A 16,626-nucleotide genomic window follows, 5' to 3' on the forward strand; every position below is an offset into this window, starting at 1 on the left:
AAAGTGCACTCATTTTACGCCTGGTTCGTTTGGGCTTGTTTGGCTGATAAGTCGTGGCTGAAAGTACTGTTGGCTGGTTTGGTGTGAGAGACAAATAATGTTCGTTGGCTGATAAGCCATAGCTTATAAGCCAAATACGACCAAGCGAACAGGCTGTTAGACTGAATCAAACTATTGAAACCGCTTTTATCTCAGCCTATATGCTTCAAACTAGCGCGGAGTAGGTTTGCCTAGTACTTGTAGTGGACTGTACCAACCACTGGCGCACTATTCCGAGGATTTGAAGCCAGCGAGCAACGCTGTACATGTACTGTAGGTGCATCGATTTATACTTGGTCCACCAGAATCCAGTAATCCGCGCAGTTTACAGATCCGTTCGCACCCGGTGCAAAAGCTAGATCTGCTTGCCATTTTCATTTTTCAACGAACTTGGAACAACCATCCAGGACGCGTACCCAAGAGTCAGCAGACGTACAAGGCCTGCGTATTTGTACCACCAATGCCAGCGATGCCCTCAAACCAACGCCGTTCTATCAATAATACAGATCTTTTCAGCCAGGCTTTGCCGTCCCTCGTAATCTTTGAACTGATGCCTTGCTTAATGCCACGCTTTCTTCCACTTCAACCGGCAACTGAAATTCACAAAACGTTCATGAGCCATGACCATCTGGGCATGAATAATGTTGCTGGGATGGGATGCCATGACATATCATGTTTTATTTGATGAAAACCATGACCCCATATAACCAGCACTGAACTTTGTTCAAGAAAAAAAATGGAAGGAAAAATAAATACCTAGCCACATTCACTCGCTCCAAAAGGAAAAGGAAAAGGAAAAAAAAAAGAGGCACTGTGGATGGGCCCAACCTTCTTCTCCTTCGGTTCAAGTGTTAGTTAAACTTTGAACCCCAGGCGTCCAGCCAGTGGGGGTCATCTGTCCTTTCCCTCCCATGTTGGGATTGGGCGCCAACTAAATAGCCGCCCTCCTTCACTGCAGAGTGCTGGCAGAGGCAGAGGCAGAGGTAGAGGCCTTCCTTCTTCTACCTGCTCTGCTTCGGCTTTCCGCTTCTCGCTTCACCACTCCACCACTCTTCTCCCATCTCTTGCCTCTTGGTTCTTGCTTGCGCACTCGTCCAACGGTAAAACAGGAAGCGCAAGCTAATCCAATCCAAAAGCGAGGGCGGGCAAAAGATCAAAAGCGCGGCGCAGCAGGTAAAAGAATCGGAAACCAGGAACGCACTCCCACTCATCAGCCAGCAGAGCTCAGATATAAGCTCACCAGCACCACCCCTATCCATCCTCTCTCCCACTCCCTTCCTCCTCCTCCCTCCTCACGTCCACTGCCATTGCGGCCACTCTCCGAGAAGCTGAGAAAAAGACAGGAAGGGAGAGCTAGTCAGGCCGCCAAAGGCCGTTCCAGCGCCGCCACGGTACCATGTCCGGCGGCGTGCTCCTCCTGGCCCTGCTGGCGGCGGCGGCCATCATCACCGTCCCGTCCCCAGCCATTGCGGCGGTGTCGTACGACCACAGGGCGGTGGTGATCAACGGGCAGCGCCGCATCCTCATCTCGGGGTCCATACACTACCCGCGCAGCACCCCCGAGATGTGGCCGGACCTGCTCCAGAAGGCCAAGGACGGCGGGCTCGACGTCATCCAGACCTACGTCTTCTGGAACGGGCACGAGCCCCAACAGGGGCAGTACTACTTCGGCGACCGCTACGACCTCGTCCGCTTCGTCAAGCTCGCCAAGCAGGCGGGGCTCTACGTGCACCTCCGCATCGGGCCCTACGTCTGCGCCGAGTGGAACTTCGGCGGCTTCCCCGTGTGGCTCAAGTACGTCCCCGGCGTCAGCTTCCGCACCGACAACGCGCCCTTCAAGGCGGCGATGCAGACGTTCGTGGAGAAGATCGTGTCGATGATGAAGTCGGAGGGGCTCTTCGAGTGGCAGGGCGGGCCCATCATCCTCGCGCAGGTGGAGAACGAGTACGGGCCCATGGAGTCCGTCATGGGCGGCGGCGCCAAGCCCTACGCCAGCTGGGCGGCCAAGATGGCCGTCGCCACCGGCGCCGGCGTGCCCTGGGTCATGTGCAAGCAGGACGACGCACCGGACCCCGTGGTAAATTAAAAAAAACTTCACTACTCCAGTTTGTTCAACCGCTCCACTGCCGTTCTTGTTCCCGCGGTGGTTAATTCGGTTGATATAACGGCCAATTAATCCGTCGCTCCGTCGCGTTCGTGGTTAAGACGCGCTAATCAACCACCTCGCTTTCTCTCCCTCTCGTCGTCGTTAGGACATCAATCGCTGCCGCGCGCGGTCCATCCTTTCCACCTGGCACATTTGCTTTGCTTGCTGCGGACAAACAATTATGCTGATGCCTGTCCCATTTCATACTGCTACGTCAGTTATCTTTAAGTTAATTTTACTATTTGGTATGTGTAGATTCTTTAATTACCTTACTATCTTTGAATTACACTACCTTAATCCATCCTCTCCTTGCGAAATGCTGATCATGGCTTCAGATCAACACCTGCAACGGCTTCTACTGCGACTACTTCAGCCCCAACTCCAACAGCAAGCCAACCATGTGGACCGAGGCTTGGACCGGCTGGTAATTGTTACACTCAACTTATTTCTACTAACATCCAGCTAAGATCGCCGTGAATGAATGAAACCAAAATGCGTTCAGGTTCACGGCGTTCGGTGGCGCGGTGCCGCACCGGCCGGTGGAGGACATGGCCTTCGCCGTGGCGCGCTTCATCCAGAAGGGCGGCTCCTTCGTCAATTACTACATGGTGAGTGTGAGTCACTGGGCTGGCTGGCGCCAGCTGAGCTGCCACATGGGTCAGTCAAGTCACATGAGTAGGATGCCTGATTTCTAAAAGGATAATGATGTTTAATTAGCATGTGCATTGTTTCTTCAGTACCATGGAGGCACCAACTTCGACCGCACCTCCGGCGGGCCGTTCATCGCCACCAGCTACGATTATGATGCGCCGATCGACGAATACGGTAGGCCGCCATGGCAGTTTCAGTTTCAGTATGTGACAGTTAATAAGAGGAAGAAAAATGTACTGGAATTGTTGCAGTAGATTGTTCTGAATGTCTCATGGTCCGTCTGTAACTGAGACTCTGAAAACCATGGCATGTTCAGGTCTGCTGAGGCAACCGAAATCGGGTCACCTGAGGGACCTGCACAAGGCCATCAAGCAAGCCGAGCCGGCGCTGGTCTCCGGCGACCCCACGATCCAGTCCATCGGGAACTACGAGAAGGTCGGCCAAATTCTGTAAAAAAATGTACGGATCGAGCTCAGAGGAGCCGCTCATGGAGTGGAGCTGTGTTTTCACTTTAATTTTCAGGCGTACGTGTTCAAGTCGAGCAGCGGCGCCTGCGCGGCGTTCCTGTCCAACTACCACACCAGCGCGGCGGCGCGGGTGGTGTTCAACGGGCGGCGCTACGACCTCCCGGCCTGGTCCATCAGCGTGCTGCCGGACTGCAAGACCGCCGTGTTCAACACGGCGACGGTGAGCGAGTCGTCGGCGCCGGCGAGGATGAGCCCCGTGGGCGGCTTCTCGTGGCAGTCGTACAGCGAGGCCACCAACTCGCTGGACGACCGCGCCTTCACCAAGGACGGCCTGGTGGAGCAGCTCAGCATGACGTGGGACAAGTCAGACTACCTGTGGTACACCACCTAGTGAGTGATGGCATCCCTGAACTGAGCCTTTCCTCCTCCACTTCTCTCTGTCTCTGATGAACACAGCAGTTATATGGTCGATCTCTGCGTGCTGACCTCAGAATGTTTCAATGCAGCGTGAACATCAACTCGAACGAGCAGTTCTTGAAGTCCGGACAGTGGCCGCAGCTGACCATCTACTCCGCCGGCCACGCCCTGCAGGTGTTCGTCAACGGCCAGTCCTACGGTATCGTCTGTCTGAATCTCGTTGTTCTTTCTACCCAGCCAATGTTGCATCGCCCAGTTTATTTACTGATGAAACATTTCTTGGTGTTGTTCAATGGCAGGCGCCGCGTATGGCGGCTACGACAGCCCGAAGCTGACATACAGCGGGTACGTGAAGATGTGGCAGGGGAGCAACAAGATCTCCATCCTCAGCGCAGCAGTCGGCCTCCCTGTAAGCTCACCGGACATTCAGAGTCTTTATTTCGTCATTGCACTCTTGTAGAATTTCAGAGCTCGCATTACAACCTCCTGTGGTTGGTGACCCTGCAGAACCAGGGCACCCACTACGAGGCGTGGAACGTCGGCGTGCTCGGTCCGGTGACGCTGTCCGGCCTCAACGAGGGGAAGAGGGACCTCAGCAACCAGAAATGGACCTACCAGGTACCTGCTGCTCATTTGCTCTGCTACTCTGAAGTCTGAACCTAGACACACACTGACTGGCTGATCTCGCGGCGCACGCAGATCGGCCTGCACGGCGAGTCGCTGGGCGTGCACTCCGTCGCCGGGAGCTCGTCCGTCGAGTGGGGAAGTGCCGCCGGGAAGCAACCCTTGACATGGCACAAGGTCAGTGTCCTACAGATCTCTACATTGCCACCCACCACACGTAACAAGGCTCCCATTTCTCAAACCACGCGCTTGTGTTACTGTGATCGTCTTCAGGCCTACTTCAACGCGCCGTCCGGCAACGCGCCGGTGGCCCTGGACATGGGCAGCATGGGGAAGGGCCAGGTGTGGGTGAACGGCCGCCACATCGGCCGGTACTGGTCGTACAAGGCCTCCGGCAGCTGCGGGGGCTGCAGCTACACGGGGACGTACAGCGAGACCAAGTGCCAGACCAACTGCGGCGACCTCTCCCAGAGGTACTACCACGTCCCGCGCTCCTGGCTCAACCCCAGCGGCAACCTGCTGGTGGTGCTCGAGGAGTTCGGCGGCGACCTGTCCGGCGTCAAGCTGGCCACCAGGACGACATGATCGGAAATGGAGACCAAGTTGTGAATAATTTGCTTGCTGGGAAGAGAAGGGAGGGCACACACACATGACACCAATTCTTTCTTGCTCATACGGTATCTATAGATACGGCGTACATACGGACACAATTCGTGCTCACTATACGTACGTATACAGATTTAAAAGAGTGATATTTATTGGAGATCTGTTCTTGAATAGTAGTAGTCTAGTAGAATGGTTTTGTCTGCACTCTGCAGTCTGCATGAATCTCATAGACTTCCATTTTCTCGGTAGAAATTTGCAACATTGAGTTGTAAATGAGGTTATTTATTCTTACCATTATGTATGATACCTTATTGTGTGAATGTCACAAGAGAAATAATTATTCTTTTCCCACATCTAGGTCCCTTGTTTTCTTGAACTTCCGGGCTCTATTCGTTTGGCTGAAAAGCCAGTCTGAAAAGTATTATTTGTTGATTTATTGCGAGAGAAAAAACACTGTATATAAGTTCAAGCGAACACGCAAACAATTATGAAATACTAGTTGAAGCGAAACCTAGAGATAAAACATCAGCAAGCACTGCTGGCAACTGCCAGGTGCTCGCTCCGGGCTCACTTGCGTTACAGGGCGCATGGACTGGTCCTGACAGGGAAGCAGTTAGCACACACAAGTTGTTTAGTACGGAGTAGTATTTGGCTGGGTCTGTATAGATTGAGGAGTTGGTGACCAATTCCTATCTTCACCCAACCACCATGCATGGCATGTATTACACATGTCGGCTCGCAGTTGCAGCTTGCATTGCATTCATGATCCATGTACTTGCATTGCATTTGCATAACGGCCTTGGAATTAGATGATATCGAGCATGTTCGACATAACTGAAAAATAAATAAAAATACTATTTCAACTGATTGCTGTGAGAGAAAAATATTATTCTATTAAAAAAAAAAACTGTTCATATGAACCGTACTTTCGTGAGTGGGCTGACCGGCCGGCCAGCCAGCCGAACACCCTCGATACGTGGTGGTGGCCGGTGGATCGACCAAACGTCTCGTCAGGCAACCGATTTTGCATGCGGTGCCGATGGCCCGTCCACGTCAATAATTCTGGCGGTTGGCACTGCACGCGAGAAAAAAGGTTTCGTGATTGCCGTGCTTTTTGTTCGTTGTTCGTGCGCCTTCTTTTTAGTGGCTGATATCTACAGGACAGTAGTTGATGTCTGCGTCAGGTCAGGAATTCCTCCTTTCCAAAATATGAAGTATATTATTTCTATGTCCAAATGTCAAATTCCATTGAACTTTATTTGCACCCGTGTTTATAAAAGAAATTCATAAACATCTAAAATATCAAATTAGATTTATTAAATCCATCATAGAATATTTCTTGATATCACATTTATTTGGTATTTGCTATACAATTGTTAAAAAGCCTAAAGGAACTTGACATAGAACAAGACTAGAGTGAGTACCGTCCTTTAATTTTTGGGTACCCATAGGAGGAAAAAAGTGAGAAGAATAGAGTATATATGGAAGGGGCGCAAACGTGGCGCGTGGGCTTAATGCCCTCAAAGAGTGCTCGGAGGAAACCGTGACTTAAAATTAAAAGTTAAAGTTAGAAATGTTTGATTTAGAACAAAACTAATACAACGTCTAAAAAAGAACAAAGAGAGTAGTGACACAATTAACATCTTGCCAAGGTGAGCTGCGCGATAAATGATCATGTTAAATCCACTCTATTTATTAGGTGGATTAAGCCCAAACTATAAGTAATTTTTACTACTCTCTTGGTCCTGAAATATAAGGTATATCGGGAATTCTAGGACAAATTAAGGGGTACTGCAAATGACGCATGTAACCCTTTCTTAATTATAGAGATTTTGTGCTTAGAGCAAGTACAACAATTGACATAAAATGGGATATTTTTGCTGATGTAAAAGAGATTAGTTTGGCTATAAGCCAATTGTTGCAAAAATCTTTATAATTAAGAGAATCAGCTTGTTTTTATTTGATGTAAAAGAGAGAAGAAAGGGAGAGAAGAGAGCTTTGTTCTCGTGCAAGCAACAAATTGGACATGAGAGGCTATGTAGTAGTGGGCCCAGAACCCAGATAGAATTATATGTGAGGAGGAATTCGGTCAAAAAAATATGTGAGGAGGAATAGGAAAGAGAATAGAAGAAATGATGCCACATAATCATAATAAAAAAATTATAGACAAACTGAAGATAACTATTGTATAGTTTAGCTTTTATAACTTGAGTTATAGCCAAGCACCTAGCTCTATGGTTGACCTTGCTCTTACCATATTTTGAGTCTGGTGGTAGACACCAATATATATTTAGGTGCATAGCAAAAGTTGTGTACCCAGGAAAGCAAAAACGACTTAAATTTAGAACGGATGAAGTTTGTGATTGGGACTTTTGGGGAGTAGTACCTTGTATTTTAGGACAGAAGAAGTAGTGCGCTAAATCCTACCTATTTAGGTTATTTTGGTGGATTAGACCTATCGATGCGGGACCCACAGGATACCCCGCAAGGGAGAGAGAATATCTAGTCCAACTAGGATTCTCCCCATGTAATCTTAGTAGTATAGCTATTAAGTAATCCTACTAGGAAATCTCATTGTAAACGGACTAGGACTCTGGCCTCCTGACTATATAAAGGAGGGCAGGACTCCTGAGACGAGAGGACCATTGTACAACACAACACTTGACAATCAATCCAACGCAAAGGCTAATGCCGACTGGACGTAAGGTTATTACTCGATCTACGATCGAGGGCCTGAACCAGGATAAATCGACTGTGTCTTGCGTTAACCATCGAGTTCGGCATACGCCGAAGCCCGAACATACTGCCCCGGGTACCCCCGTGGCAGGCTATCGGTGGTAAAACATCGACAGCTGGCGCGCCAGGTAGGGGTTCTCGGCGCTTTGCGTTTGAGAGCTCGGTGGACCTCAAGATCAAAGCTTTGTTGTGGCTCTTGTTGGCCCTCATCGACAAGTCGCTGCAGCTCTCGTCGACCCTCAAGATCAACAACACGTTCTCGGCGACAGGACCTCAAGATCAATATTCGCAGCCCTCGTCGACAACTCGCTGTGGCCCTCATCGGCCCTATCTGAGATGCATCTTCAGCACCGTCCCGCAGAAGCTCGACTTCTCCATGGTGATCCCCGTCCTACATGGGCAACTCGTCCACGTCAACTCGTCGACTACATCGAACCAGATGCGTTTCATCACGAAGCTAGCCAATGTCTCATCTGGATCGATCTTACTCTGTTCGACACGGGATGTGGGGTCCCTAATCCCAACGACCACATTAGGCACGGCACTCGCACGGGATTCCGACTCCAGCGAGCCTATCAACGAGCGCTGCAGCTACAAACTATAGCAAGCTAGCAGCCTGCAAGTCAAAGAAATCTCGGAAATCCATAGCGCTTAATATCTGCTGTTACATGCAAGACGACAAGCCCGGTCTACAGAGGCGGTCCTTTGCATCTACTTTTTCCTGGAGCAAGTCAATCAACTCACCGCAATCTATCCGAGTCCGATCAGCAACAGACTTGTCAAATTCAAAGAATTCTGCTACGTATAACAAAGAAGCTACCAAAGAGATTCCAAGACCTTCGCTCAACATACACAGAAGACGTACGCGAGCATTACTACCCCAACGTCCCCGACGACTACTTCAAATTCGCGAGAGCACTCGGCGACCGCCGTGACTTTCCGTTCGACTACTCCTCTCGTCGAGAAAACTAGTCGAGGGCGGATTCCACATGATCGACAACTAGTCGGAATCTACTCTGACTAGTCGGCTTCATCAACGACCGCCACGGCTTCGTCGACAACTCCGCCATGAACCAAGCTAAGTGACACTTTAATTTTTAAATACATTCCGGATATTATTCGTATACCTCTGTGGCCATATCATCTTTCCTTAACGGCTGTTAATTTACTCGGATAGTAAGCCTTAATTCGTGAAGCTTGTTTTCTTGATTGGATGGTCACGTCAATGAACCTCTGAACCATACGGATGGTCACGTCAAAGAACCTCTGAACCATACGGATGGTCACGTCAAAGGACCTCTGAACCATACGTGAGATTCAAGTGCTTAAACGTAATAGGCTACTACCTAGGAAATTAACCGACCTAGCAAGGGAAGACATAAAAAATCATCATACGAGCAAACATAGTGCTCTAAGTCTTCTCTTAACGGTTGCTAAAGTCCTCAGGTAGAACAGACCTTAATCCATGAAGCTTGTCTACTCGAACGGATGGTCACGTCAATGAACCTCTGAACCACACGCGAGATTCAAAGTGCTTAAACGTAACAGGACACTACCTGAGGAATTTACATGGCCTAGCAAGAGCAAGACGCGAAAAAAGTTTATATACATTTTATAATGCCGGGGTCCGCCCCTGATTGATTATCCAAATTTGGGACATGCTCCTGACTTCATATCCGGAATATCATTTACAACATATTTTTATGTTTAACATGCAGGGGAGCTACATCCGTACCATGATATCAGGAAAAACACGCTCCTGAGAGCTAGTCCAGAAATAACCTGGTTTGATCAAAAAAGAACCCCGACAAGGTACGGCATGAACCAAGACAAGATCAGAAAGAACCCGGATTGATAAAAAAAACCCTCGAAGAGGTGCTGCAAGTACCAAAACAAATTCAGAAAGAACCCGGATTGATCAGAAAACAACCCGGACAAGGTACATACAAGTTCAGAAAGAACCCGGATTGATAAAAAAAACCCTCGAAGAGGTGCTGCAAGTACCAAGACAAATTCAGAAAGAACCTGGATTGATCAGAAAACAACCCGGATAAGGTACATACAAATTTAGAAAGAACCCGGATCGATCAGAAAACAACCCCGAAGAGATGCTGTAAGTACCAAGACAAATTCAGAAAGAATCCGGATTGATCAGAAAACAACCCGGACAAGGTACAGACGAATTCAGAAAGAACCCGGATTGATCAGAAAACAACCCGGACAAGGTACATACAAGTTCAGAAAGAACCCGGATCGATCAGAAAACAACTCCGAAGAGATGCTATAAGTACCAAGACAAATTCAAAAAGAACCTGGACGAAGTGCAAACAACCTGGAAGAGGTACATCAAGAACTAGAGAAGTCTAGAAACGACCTGGATGAATAAAAACAACTCGCACTAAGCTTGGGGGCTCAGCATTCGCTTCAACTACGCCCGGGGGCTCGAATTCAAGGATGAAAGACCAAGAATACAAGTACTCAAGACTACAACAAAGACAACACATCAAGACCCTTCATCCGATTTCTATTCTAAAGAAAAGTACTCGGAGAAGGCTCGGGGGCTACGGGATACATAACCCCAAAAATTTTTTGAAGACAAGATTCTGGACCCTCCAACTTTTGCAAGCAAAGGCAAGAGGCTCGGGGGCTACACTCAGTGAGTGCAATTTTTACGAAAAATTGCACCCACCGAAAAAGAACTCGGAGCAACCAAGAAGACTAAAGGGACCCTCTGGCTTCTTGTCCCAACAAGCAAGAGGCTCGGGGGCTACACTCATTGAGTGCACTTTTGTCAAAAAGTGCACATTAGCCGAAGAAAAGACAAAGAAGACCATCTCAAGGTTTCACTTCAGAAGAACATGGAACGGATTAACAACAACTCAACGAAGACCAAAAAGAACAAGAAGGCTTCTGAAGCTCATCCATGAAATGCTCGGGGGCTTGTCGATGCGGGACCCATGGGGTTTCCCACGGAGAAGAGAGAAGAAGACCTAGTCTAACTAGGATTCCCTACATGTAATCCTACTAGGACTAGTTACACGTAATCCTACTAGGATCTCTACTTTGTAATCAACTAGGACTCCCGCCTCTCCTGGACTATATAAAGGAGGGCAGGGGTCCCTAGATCAAACTACAGCAACACATAACCGATAGAACTCACAACCACAACATACCTCGCAACACAACAAATAGCGCAGGGCGCAATATACTATCCACCCCCACACTGGACGTAGGGCGCCGTGACTTTCCGGCGTGCCGAACCAGTATAAATCGTTGTCTCCCTGCGTTTACCATCGAGTTCCTGCAAACGCCGATACCCCTCCGAACAAATCACCGTCCCGGGTACCCCGTGGCGGGTTGCCGGTGGTAAAACATCGACAAGACCTTAAATAATTCGTAATTTTTAGGTATATAAATATTTCCTTAACATAATACTACAAATGTGATCCCTGCTCTATACCTCGCCATTGCTTGGCGCAAGTGAGAGCAACATAACCCCCATTTACTCCGGTATGTCATGGTGGCGCTATTGACTACTTTGATGGCGGGTTGCTAAGGTCAGTTTTATTAGAGGTTTTATATATTAGTTTTCAAGTTTTTAAGGCCATGTTTAGATTGCAACTTTTTGCAACTCGATAAATAGTACCACTTTCGTCTTATTTGACAAATATTGTCCAATCGTGGATCAACTAGGCTCAAAAGATTTATCTCGTGATTTCCAACTAAACTGTGCAATTAGTTATTTTTTTTACCTACATTTAATGCTCCATGCAAGCGGCTAAAAATTGATGTGATGGAGAGAGAGTGAAAAAACTTGGAATTTGGGGGTCATCTAAACAAGGCCTAAGTGTTACAAATAATAGACTAATTTCATCTCCCATGATACTTATTTTACTTCTACTAAACTTTGATTATTTTTTCCTTCATTAATATTGTAACATATCGGCATATTTACTATTCCATACAATTTAAATTGTAAATCGTTTTGGTTTTTCTAAGTACATACATTTTTACTATGTATTTAGACATAGTGTATATCTAGGTGCATAACAAAAGCTATATATTAAAAAAGCTAAAATAACTTATAATTTGAAATGAAGAGAGTAAGTTACACTCTCCTATTTTAAATTATAAGATATTTTAATAAAGACTGTACTTAAGAAATTTAAAATATCTTATAATTTAGAAAATGGAGGGAGTGTTTATAAAGCTCTTTATGAAACTTCTGTCGAGACCGGCTCATAGATTATATAGGTCCATTCCCGTTTCCCGAGTTGATGCTGTTTGGTGTGGAGAGGAAGCTCAGTTTTTCACTCCCCTTTCAACCTCATCGTCAGAATTCAGAACAAAAACGCGGGAACCTTCCCGCGATCCCCCAATGGAGCAGTGGCTGCCGCTGTTCCGCCACCTCCTCGTCTCCCCCGCCGCCAACGCCGCCGCCTTCTCCTCTTCCCCCTCTTCTGGAGACTGCCCCAGCGCGCCTCCCCCGGCCGCCGCGCTCCTGCGCCTCCTTCTCCTGCCAGCGCCCACGCTCCCCGCCTCCGCCTCCGACCCCACGGCCGCCATCCTCTTCCAGACCCTACCGCCCTTCCTCCAGTCCCAGGCGCTGTCCTTCCTCGCCTCTTCCGCTGACCTCCTCGACCCGCACCTCCTCCGCACCCTCGCCGCCCGCGTCCTCTCCGCCCAGCCTGGCCGATATGGACTATGGGTCCGCCGCGGCGCCCGCCACCTGATCGACGGATTGCCTGAAGAGGTGGGCGTCCCTGGTGTTGACTCCGATGAGTTTATCGATGGGTTTCACGATCCGCCAACGTGGCTTAAAGAAGCGGCCGCGCGGGCGCATCCTGTCCTGCCGTGGCTCCCCGTTGATTGCCGGAGCTTGATGGGGAGCAGGAGCGGGACCCGTGCTGGTCGTGGTGGTGGGGATGGTTTGGACGGGATTGGGTTGGAGACCTTGGTGTTGGTGCAAGACGAGGACGTGGAGATGCAGGAGGCGCCTGGACGTGTTCTTCCTCCTCAGGCTCCTCCGCTTGAGAACTCAATCGTGCAGAGGGTCCTGGCTATGCGGAAGGAGATTGTGACAGTGGAATCTGTCTTGTCGGCTCAGCGGGTGGTGAAGGATTTGCAGGACCTTTGCGTTCAGTCCAGGAATGCTGCTGAAGTGCTTAGCTTAGTACGGCCGTGGGAAGCCGATGATGACACTCTGAGGGTCTTGCTTTCCAACTTAGTGCTTGAGGGAGATGGAGTGGATGGAAAAGGACCAGCACTTGTTCTGTGTTCTGTTTTCCTACCACAGTTACTCGAGCTTCAAAGACCAGCTTCATCGGTTCTCCTTTCCACTGCATTGGGTCTCTGCAAGCGCCATCCAGCTGCAGCACTGGAAGCTGTACTGTTTCCACTGGTTCTTAGAAAGGGCGGGCTAAATGTTCCCCAGTGTGATGTGCTAACACGTATTGTCAAGGAATGCATGCATCCACTGCACGTCACTGCTTTCTGCCATAGGCTGCTTTCAGGAGAGGAACAAGAGAGGAAACCAGTTTGTATACCTCAGCATCAGGAGAGTATTGGTACTAATTTGGTCTGGACAGAATCTCTGTTCACACTATTTTACAACATTCTCAGTCAAGATATTTGCTTGACACCAAGCACCGTTGGTGAGCTAATTTATGTGATTGATGACCAGGCATCAAAGTTCCCGAGGTCATTGAAATTTGGCAACTTTCTGAAGTGCTTCGTGTCAAAGTGTTGGCATGAATGTAAGCATCAGAGGGTTTTACTCGAGAGAGCTGCTGAGAGAACCAACACTTTCCTGACTAAAGCTGTATTGGCAAAACTGCGCCCTGCAAGTTGAATTTATACTGCTAAGGAATTAAAGCTCGAACAACTTGTGAGTCTACATTTCTACTTAGATTAACTGAATGTTTAATTCTCTTGGAAGGTCTGTTTAATTTTATAGAAGTACTACTATGCATGCGTGGTGCTTTAACATCTGCTAACTTCAAAACATACAGCTTCTTAGTTTTTAAACCATACAAACTGAAGGTTGGTTCATTTACAAAGCAACTAACTTATTATTGTATATGTTAATTCTTAGTGTTTATAAGATTCTTAATTAAATAATAGATTGGCATCTTCATAACTAAAGGGTGGGCCTGGTGCAAGCGGTAGAGTCTTACTGCCTGTGACCGGAAGGTCCCGGGTTCGAGTCACGGTCTCCTCGCATTGCACAGGCAAGGGTAAGGCTTGCCACTAACACCCTTCCCCAGACCTTGCACAGAGAGGGAGCTCTCTGCACTGGGTATGCCCTTTATTGGCATCTTCATAACTAACATGACATTTTACTGTCTGAAGAAACCCGCATGCGTGTAATATATTACATTAAGTACAAGTAGTGTAAGCTGTTTATTCTTCAAACAGATAAACACTGAAAGTAAAATACATAAATTAACATGTTGCTGTTCATTAGGAGCAATACATACAAACGCATCTACACGCTGATGCAGTATTGCTGAACAAGATACTTGTTTTCTCCAGGCTTTTGATGTGATTCACTTCAATATTGCCTTTGTAGTCTGGAACCTTGATACCTTATCACTAAACTTGGTAGTAGAATAGAAATTAAGGTAGTCTTGGAAACGATATTGGCTAGGATATGTAAGCTTTGGAGCTGGGTAGATTATGGCATCGGCACCAGGGTTATAGAATGTTGCAATAGACAGGCGGCTCCCATTCTTATTTGGAAGGACCCGATGGCATATGCTCTTGTAGATTCCATTGGTCATCACTTCAATCTGATCTCCAAGGTTTACAAAAATTCTATTGCCTTCTGTTGGAGGTATTGCGATCCACTTACCATCTTTTAGAAACTCCAAACCTGGGACTAACTCATCTTGAAATAGAAGTATGATCCCCCCAGCATCAGTGTGTTCCCTGAGGCCCATCACAAGCTCTGGATGACTGCACCTGGGATACTTTGCCACCTTGATGCCTACAGAAGGTTTAGAAAATGCCTTCTCGATATAATCCTTGTCCAGCCCAAGATTTTCACTCATAACTACTGCAAGCTGTTGAGCCAATTTGATTACTTCTTCTGCATATTCAAACACTGTTGCACTGCACAGTTCATTGGATCATGTTAGTTTGATTTACAATTTTGTGATTTATAGTTCACAACAGATGACTGTTAGACTTGGTAAAATGTTTTTGTTCTATTTAAACTTCGCACTCACCGAAGCAGCTCAGGAATATCATGCCTGTTTGATTTTGGCTGATGACGGTACATGAAACTGCACTCCCAGTCAACATTTGATGAAGCTTTCTCATAATCTAGGATTTTTGCTTTCTCTGAACTGTAGAAGTTCTTCTCCTTGTCCTGTTCATAGTGTTTGTTCACCAGATCCTTCATTTTATTCATGAGGTCCTCATTGACTCCATGATTCTCAAGCTGCCATGCAGTTTAGCATGCAATATGTTAGAAAATAGAATGAAATTCTCCTCATCTAGACAATGATTCATATTTTGTTACTTACCCAAAAGAAACCCCATTGCGCACAGGCATTATGGAGGAGTGAAAGTGTCTCTGACCTCTTCTTGCCATGCAGCTGATCCATCTTTATCACTGGAATCTCCATTTCCTGAAACACTGGGTGTGTTGCAGACTAATCAGATGTGCTGTCTGCTCTTCTCAAGTTGGTACGCTACATCTACAGCAGGCCAGGTATTTATAGTGGCCTACATAGGAATGTTGGGAATATCCCTTTTGAGATTGCTAACATGATGTTGTTTGAGAATGAAGGAAACCTTGTTTTCTTATGAGGTTTATGTAGAATCATGTCCACATACATTGCACTATTCCCATATGATTTAGCTAAGATAACCTATGTGGCATCCTTGGTAACTCATCAACATGGTTGACCTATGATCACAGCATGATTGTTATTTGTTTATTCTGTTTTACTTCCATATAAAAATGAGTGGTAATGCATGTTATCTATTGAGATGACTACTCTTGCTGCCCCAGTCATGGTATTGTAACGATCGCTGATATTGGGAGGAGTGAAATCTCAGGTTTGAGATCTCTTTCAAGTCAGACTAATCATGGCAGTTAGCTTGACTTTGTGATTCAGTGGATGCGGACCTGTGAGCAGAGTCAATCACAAAATAGTTAAATTGAATTCGAAACTATTCGTTGCATATCGTTTGTCGATGCAACCCTAGATTTTCTCAGAGATTTGCTGGATCATGTCTGTCCTTTTTTTAAGCAGCACCTGTTGGATGAATTTGCTGTTCGATGCATTCATCTTATCGCAACCGTTTTTAATCTTCCTTCTTGATTCACATAATTTGGTATGCTTTTGGAATTTGGACGGGGCTAATATCTCTGCCGTGTGCTGCTGCCTGAGCGGCTGAGCGGCATGACATGGATACACGCCGGAGAGAAATCTCGGCAGGCACCCGCGCCCCCGGAGACGGAGGGAGCGGTGCGCGTCTGGCACTCGGGCGGTCACGGACGGCGGTCGGCAGCCTACGCGGAGCAAGTGGAAGTACATTGCGGAGGAACGGCCCAGCCGCGTGCAGCGAGGACGCACGGGGGCTTTTGCTCCAGGCCCAGGTGCCGGTTAGGGCGTAATTGTGTGTGATCCTAAAGTGTAATCGTGTAAGTTAGCCCACGGTCTGCTTTCTTCCTTTTTTATAATAAATAAAGACACTTAAAAAGAGTGCCTATTTCTCAAAAAAAAAAACTTAAAAAAGAGTACCTACCATATGATATTTATCTAAATTTTTTTCTCGAATACGTAAAAGGTTTACGCAGCTTTGTATTAAGATCGAGAAATAATAAAAGTTACAATGAACGTGCCACGAGCATAACATACTAAGGGAGAGTGTTAGTGTTATACAATTGGGTCTGCCCTCCTGTGGGGGTATGGCCTCCGGTATCCA

At 47.3% G+C, this 16,626-nt stretch overlaps 3 protein-coding genes across 6 annotated transcripts; 2 read left to right on the forward strand and 1 right to left on the reverse strand.

Annotated features, from left to right (window-relative positions):
- Window positions 1-964: 964 nt before the first annotated feature.
- LOC136520204 (beta-galactosidase 9-like) lies at window positions 965-5,301 on the forward strand. The gene is made up of 11 exons (XM_066513653.1): window positions 965-2,116; window positions 2,521-2,609; window positions 2,688-2,793; window positions 2,923-3,010; window positions 3,153-3,271; window positions 3,359-3,693; window positions 3,810-3,919; window positions 4,020-4,129; window positions 4,228-4,338; window positions 4,420-4,521; window positions 4,618-5,301. The coding sequence occupies exons 1-11, from the start codon at window positions 1,436-1,438 to the stop codon at window positions 4,927-4,929; spliced, it is 2,163 nt and encodes a 720-aa protein (XP_066369750.1). The 5' UTR covers window positions 965-1,435; the 3' UTR covers window positions 4,930-5,301.
- Window positions 5,302-12,064: 6,763 nt separating this feature from the next.
- Window positions 12,065-15,800, forward strand: LOC136522299 (uncharacterized). 4 transcript variants are annotated; one of them, XM_066516130.1, is made up of 3 exons: window positions 12,065-13,253; window positions 13,370-13,573; window positions 15,241-15,372. In XM_066516130.1, exons 1-2 carry the CDS (start codon window positions 12,065-12,067, stop codon window positions 13,438-13,440), a joined length of 1,260 nt encoding a protein of 419 aa, XP_066372227.1. In that variant the 3' UTR covers window positions 13,441-13,573; window positions 15,241-15,372. The 4 variants fall into 4 exon arrangements, with proteins under 4 accessions (XP_066372227.1, XP_066372226.1, XP_066372224.1 ...); XM_066516129.1 differs by having other exon boundaries at window positions 12,065-13,573; window positions 15,344-15,800; XM_066516127.1 differs by having other exon boundaries at window positions 12,065-13,573; window positions 15,288-15,427.
- LOC136522300 (1-aminocyclopropane-1-carboxylate oxidase 1-like) lies at window positions 14,126-15,325 on the reverse strand. The gene is made up of 3 exons (XM_066516131.1): window positions 15,216-15,325; window positions 14,916-15,130; window positions 14,126-14,799 (listed from the first exon to the last, which is right to left on the reverse strand). The coding sequence occupies exons 1-3, from the start codon at window positions 15,315-15,317 to the stop codon at window positions 14,235-14,237; spliced, it is 882 nt and encodes a 293-aa protein (XP_066372228.1). The 5' UTR covers window positions 15,318-15,325; the 3' UTR covers window positions 14,126-14,234.
- Window positions 15,801-16,626: the final 826 nt, after the last annotated feature.

This window comes from Miscanthus floridulus, chromosome 18 (genome assembly GCF_019320115.1).
Source record: "Miscanthus floridulus cultivar M001 chromosome 18, ASM1932011v1, whole genome shotgun sequence".
NCBI classification, from domain to species: domain Eukaryota; kingdom Viridiplantae; phylum Streptophyta; class Magnoliopsida; order Poales; family Poaceae; genus Miscanthus; species Miscanthus floridulus.

Coding starts and splice junctions, on each gene's coding strand:
- LOC136520204 (XM_066513653.1), top strand. CDS start 1,436: ATGTCCGGCGGCGTGCTCCTCCTGGCCCTGCTGGCGGCGGCGGCCATC. Junction 3,011..3,152: donor TGCGCCGATCGACGAATACG/GTAGGCCGCCAT, acceptor TGGCATGTTCAG/GTCTGCTGAGGCAACCGAAA. Junction 3,272..3,358: donor CCATCGGGAACTACGAGAAG/GTCGGCCAAATT, acceptor TTTAATTTTCAG/GCGTACGTGTTCAAGTCGAG.
- LOC136522299 (XM_066516129.1), top strand. CDS start 12,065: ATGGAGCAGTGGCTGCCGCTGTTCCGCCACCTCCTCGTCTCCCCCGCC.
- LOC136522300 (XM_066516131.1), bottom strand. CDS start 15,317: ATGGAGATTCCAGTGATAAAGATGGATCAGCTGCATGGCAAGAAGAGG. Junction 15,131..15,215: donor CGCAATGGGGTTTCTTTTGG/GTAAGTAACAAA, acceptor ACTGCATGGCAG/CTTGAGAATCATGGAGTCAA. Junction 14,800..14,915: donor GATATTCCTGAGCTGCTTCG/GTGAGTGCGAAG, acceptor TGAACTGTGCAG/TGCAACAGTGTTTGAATATG.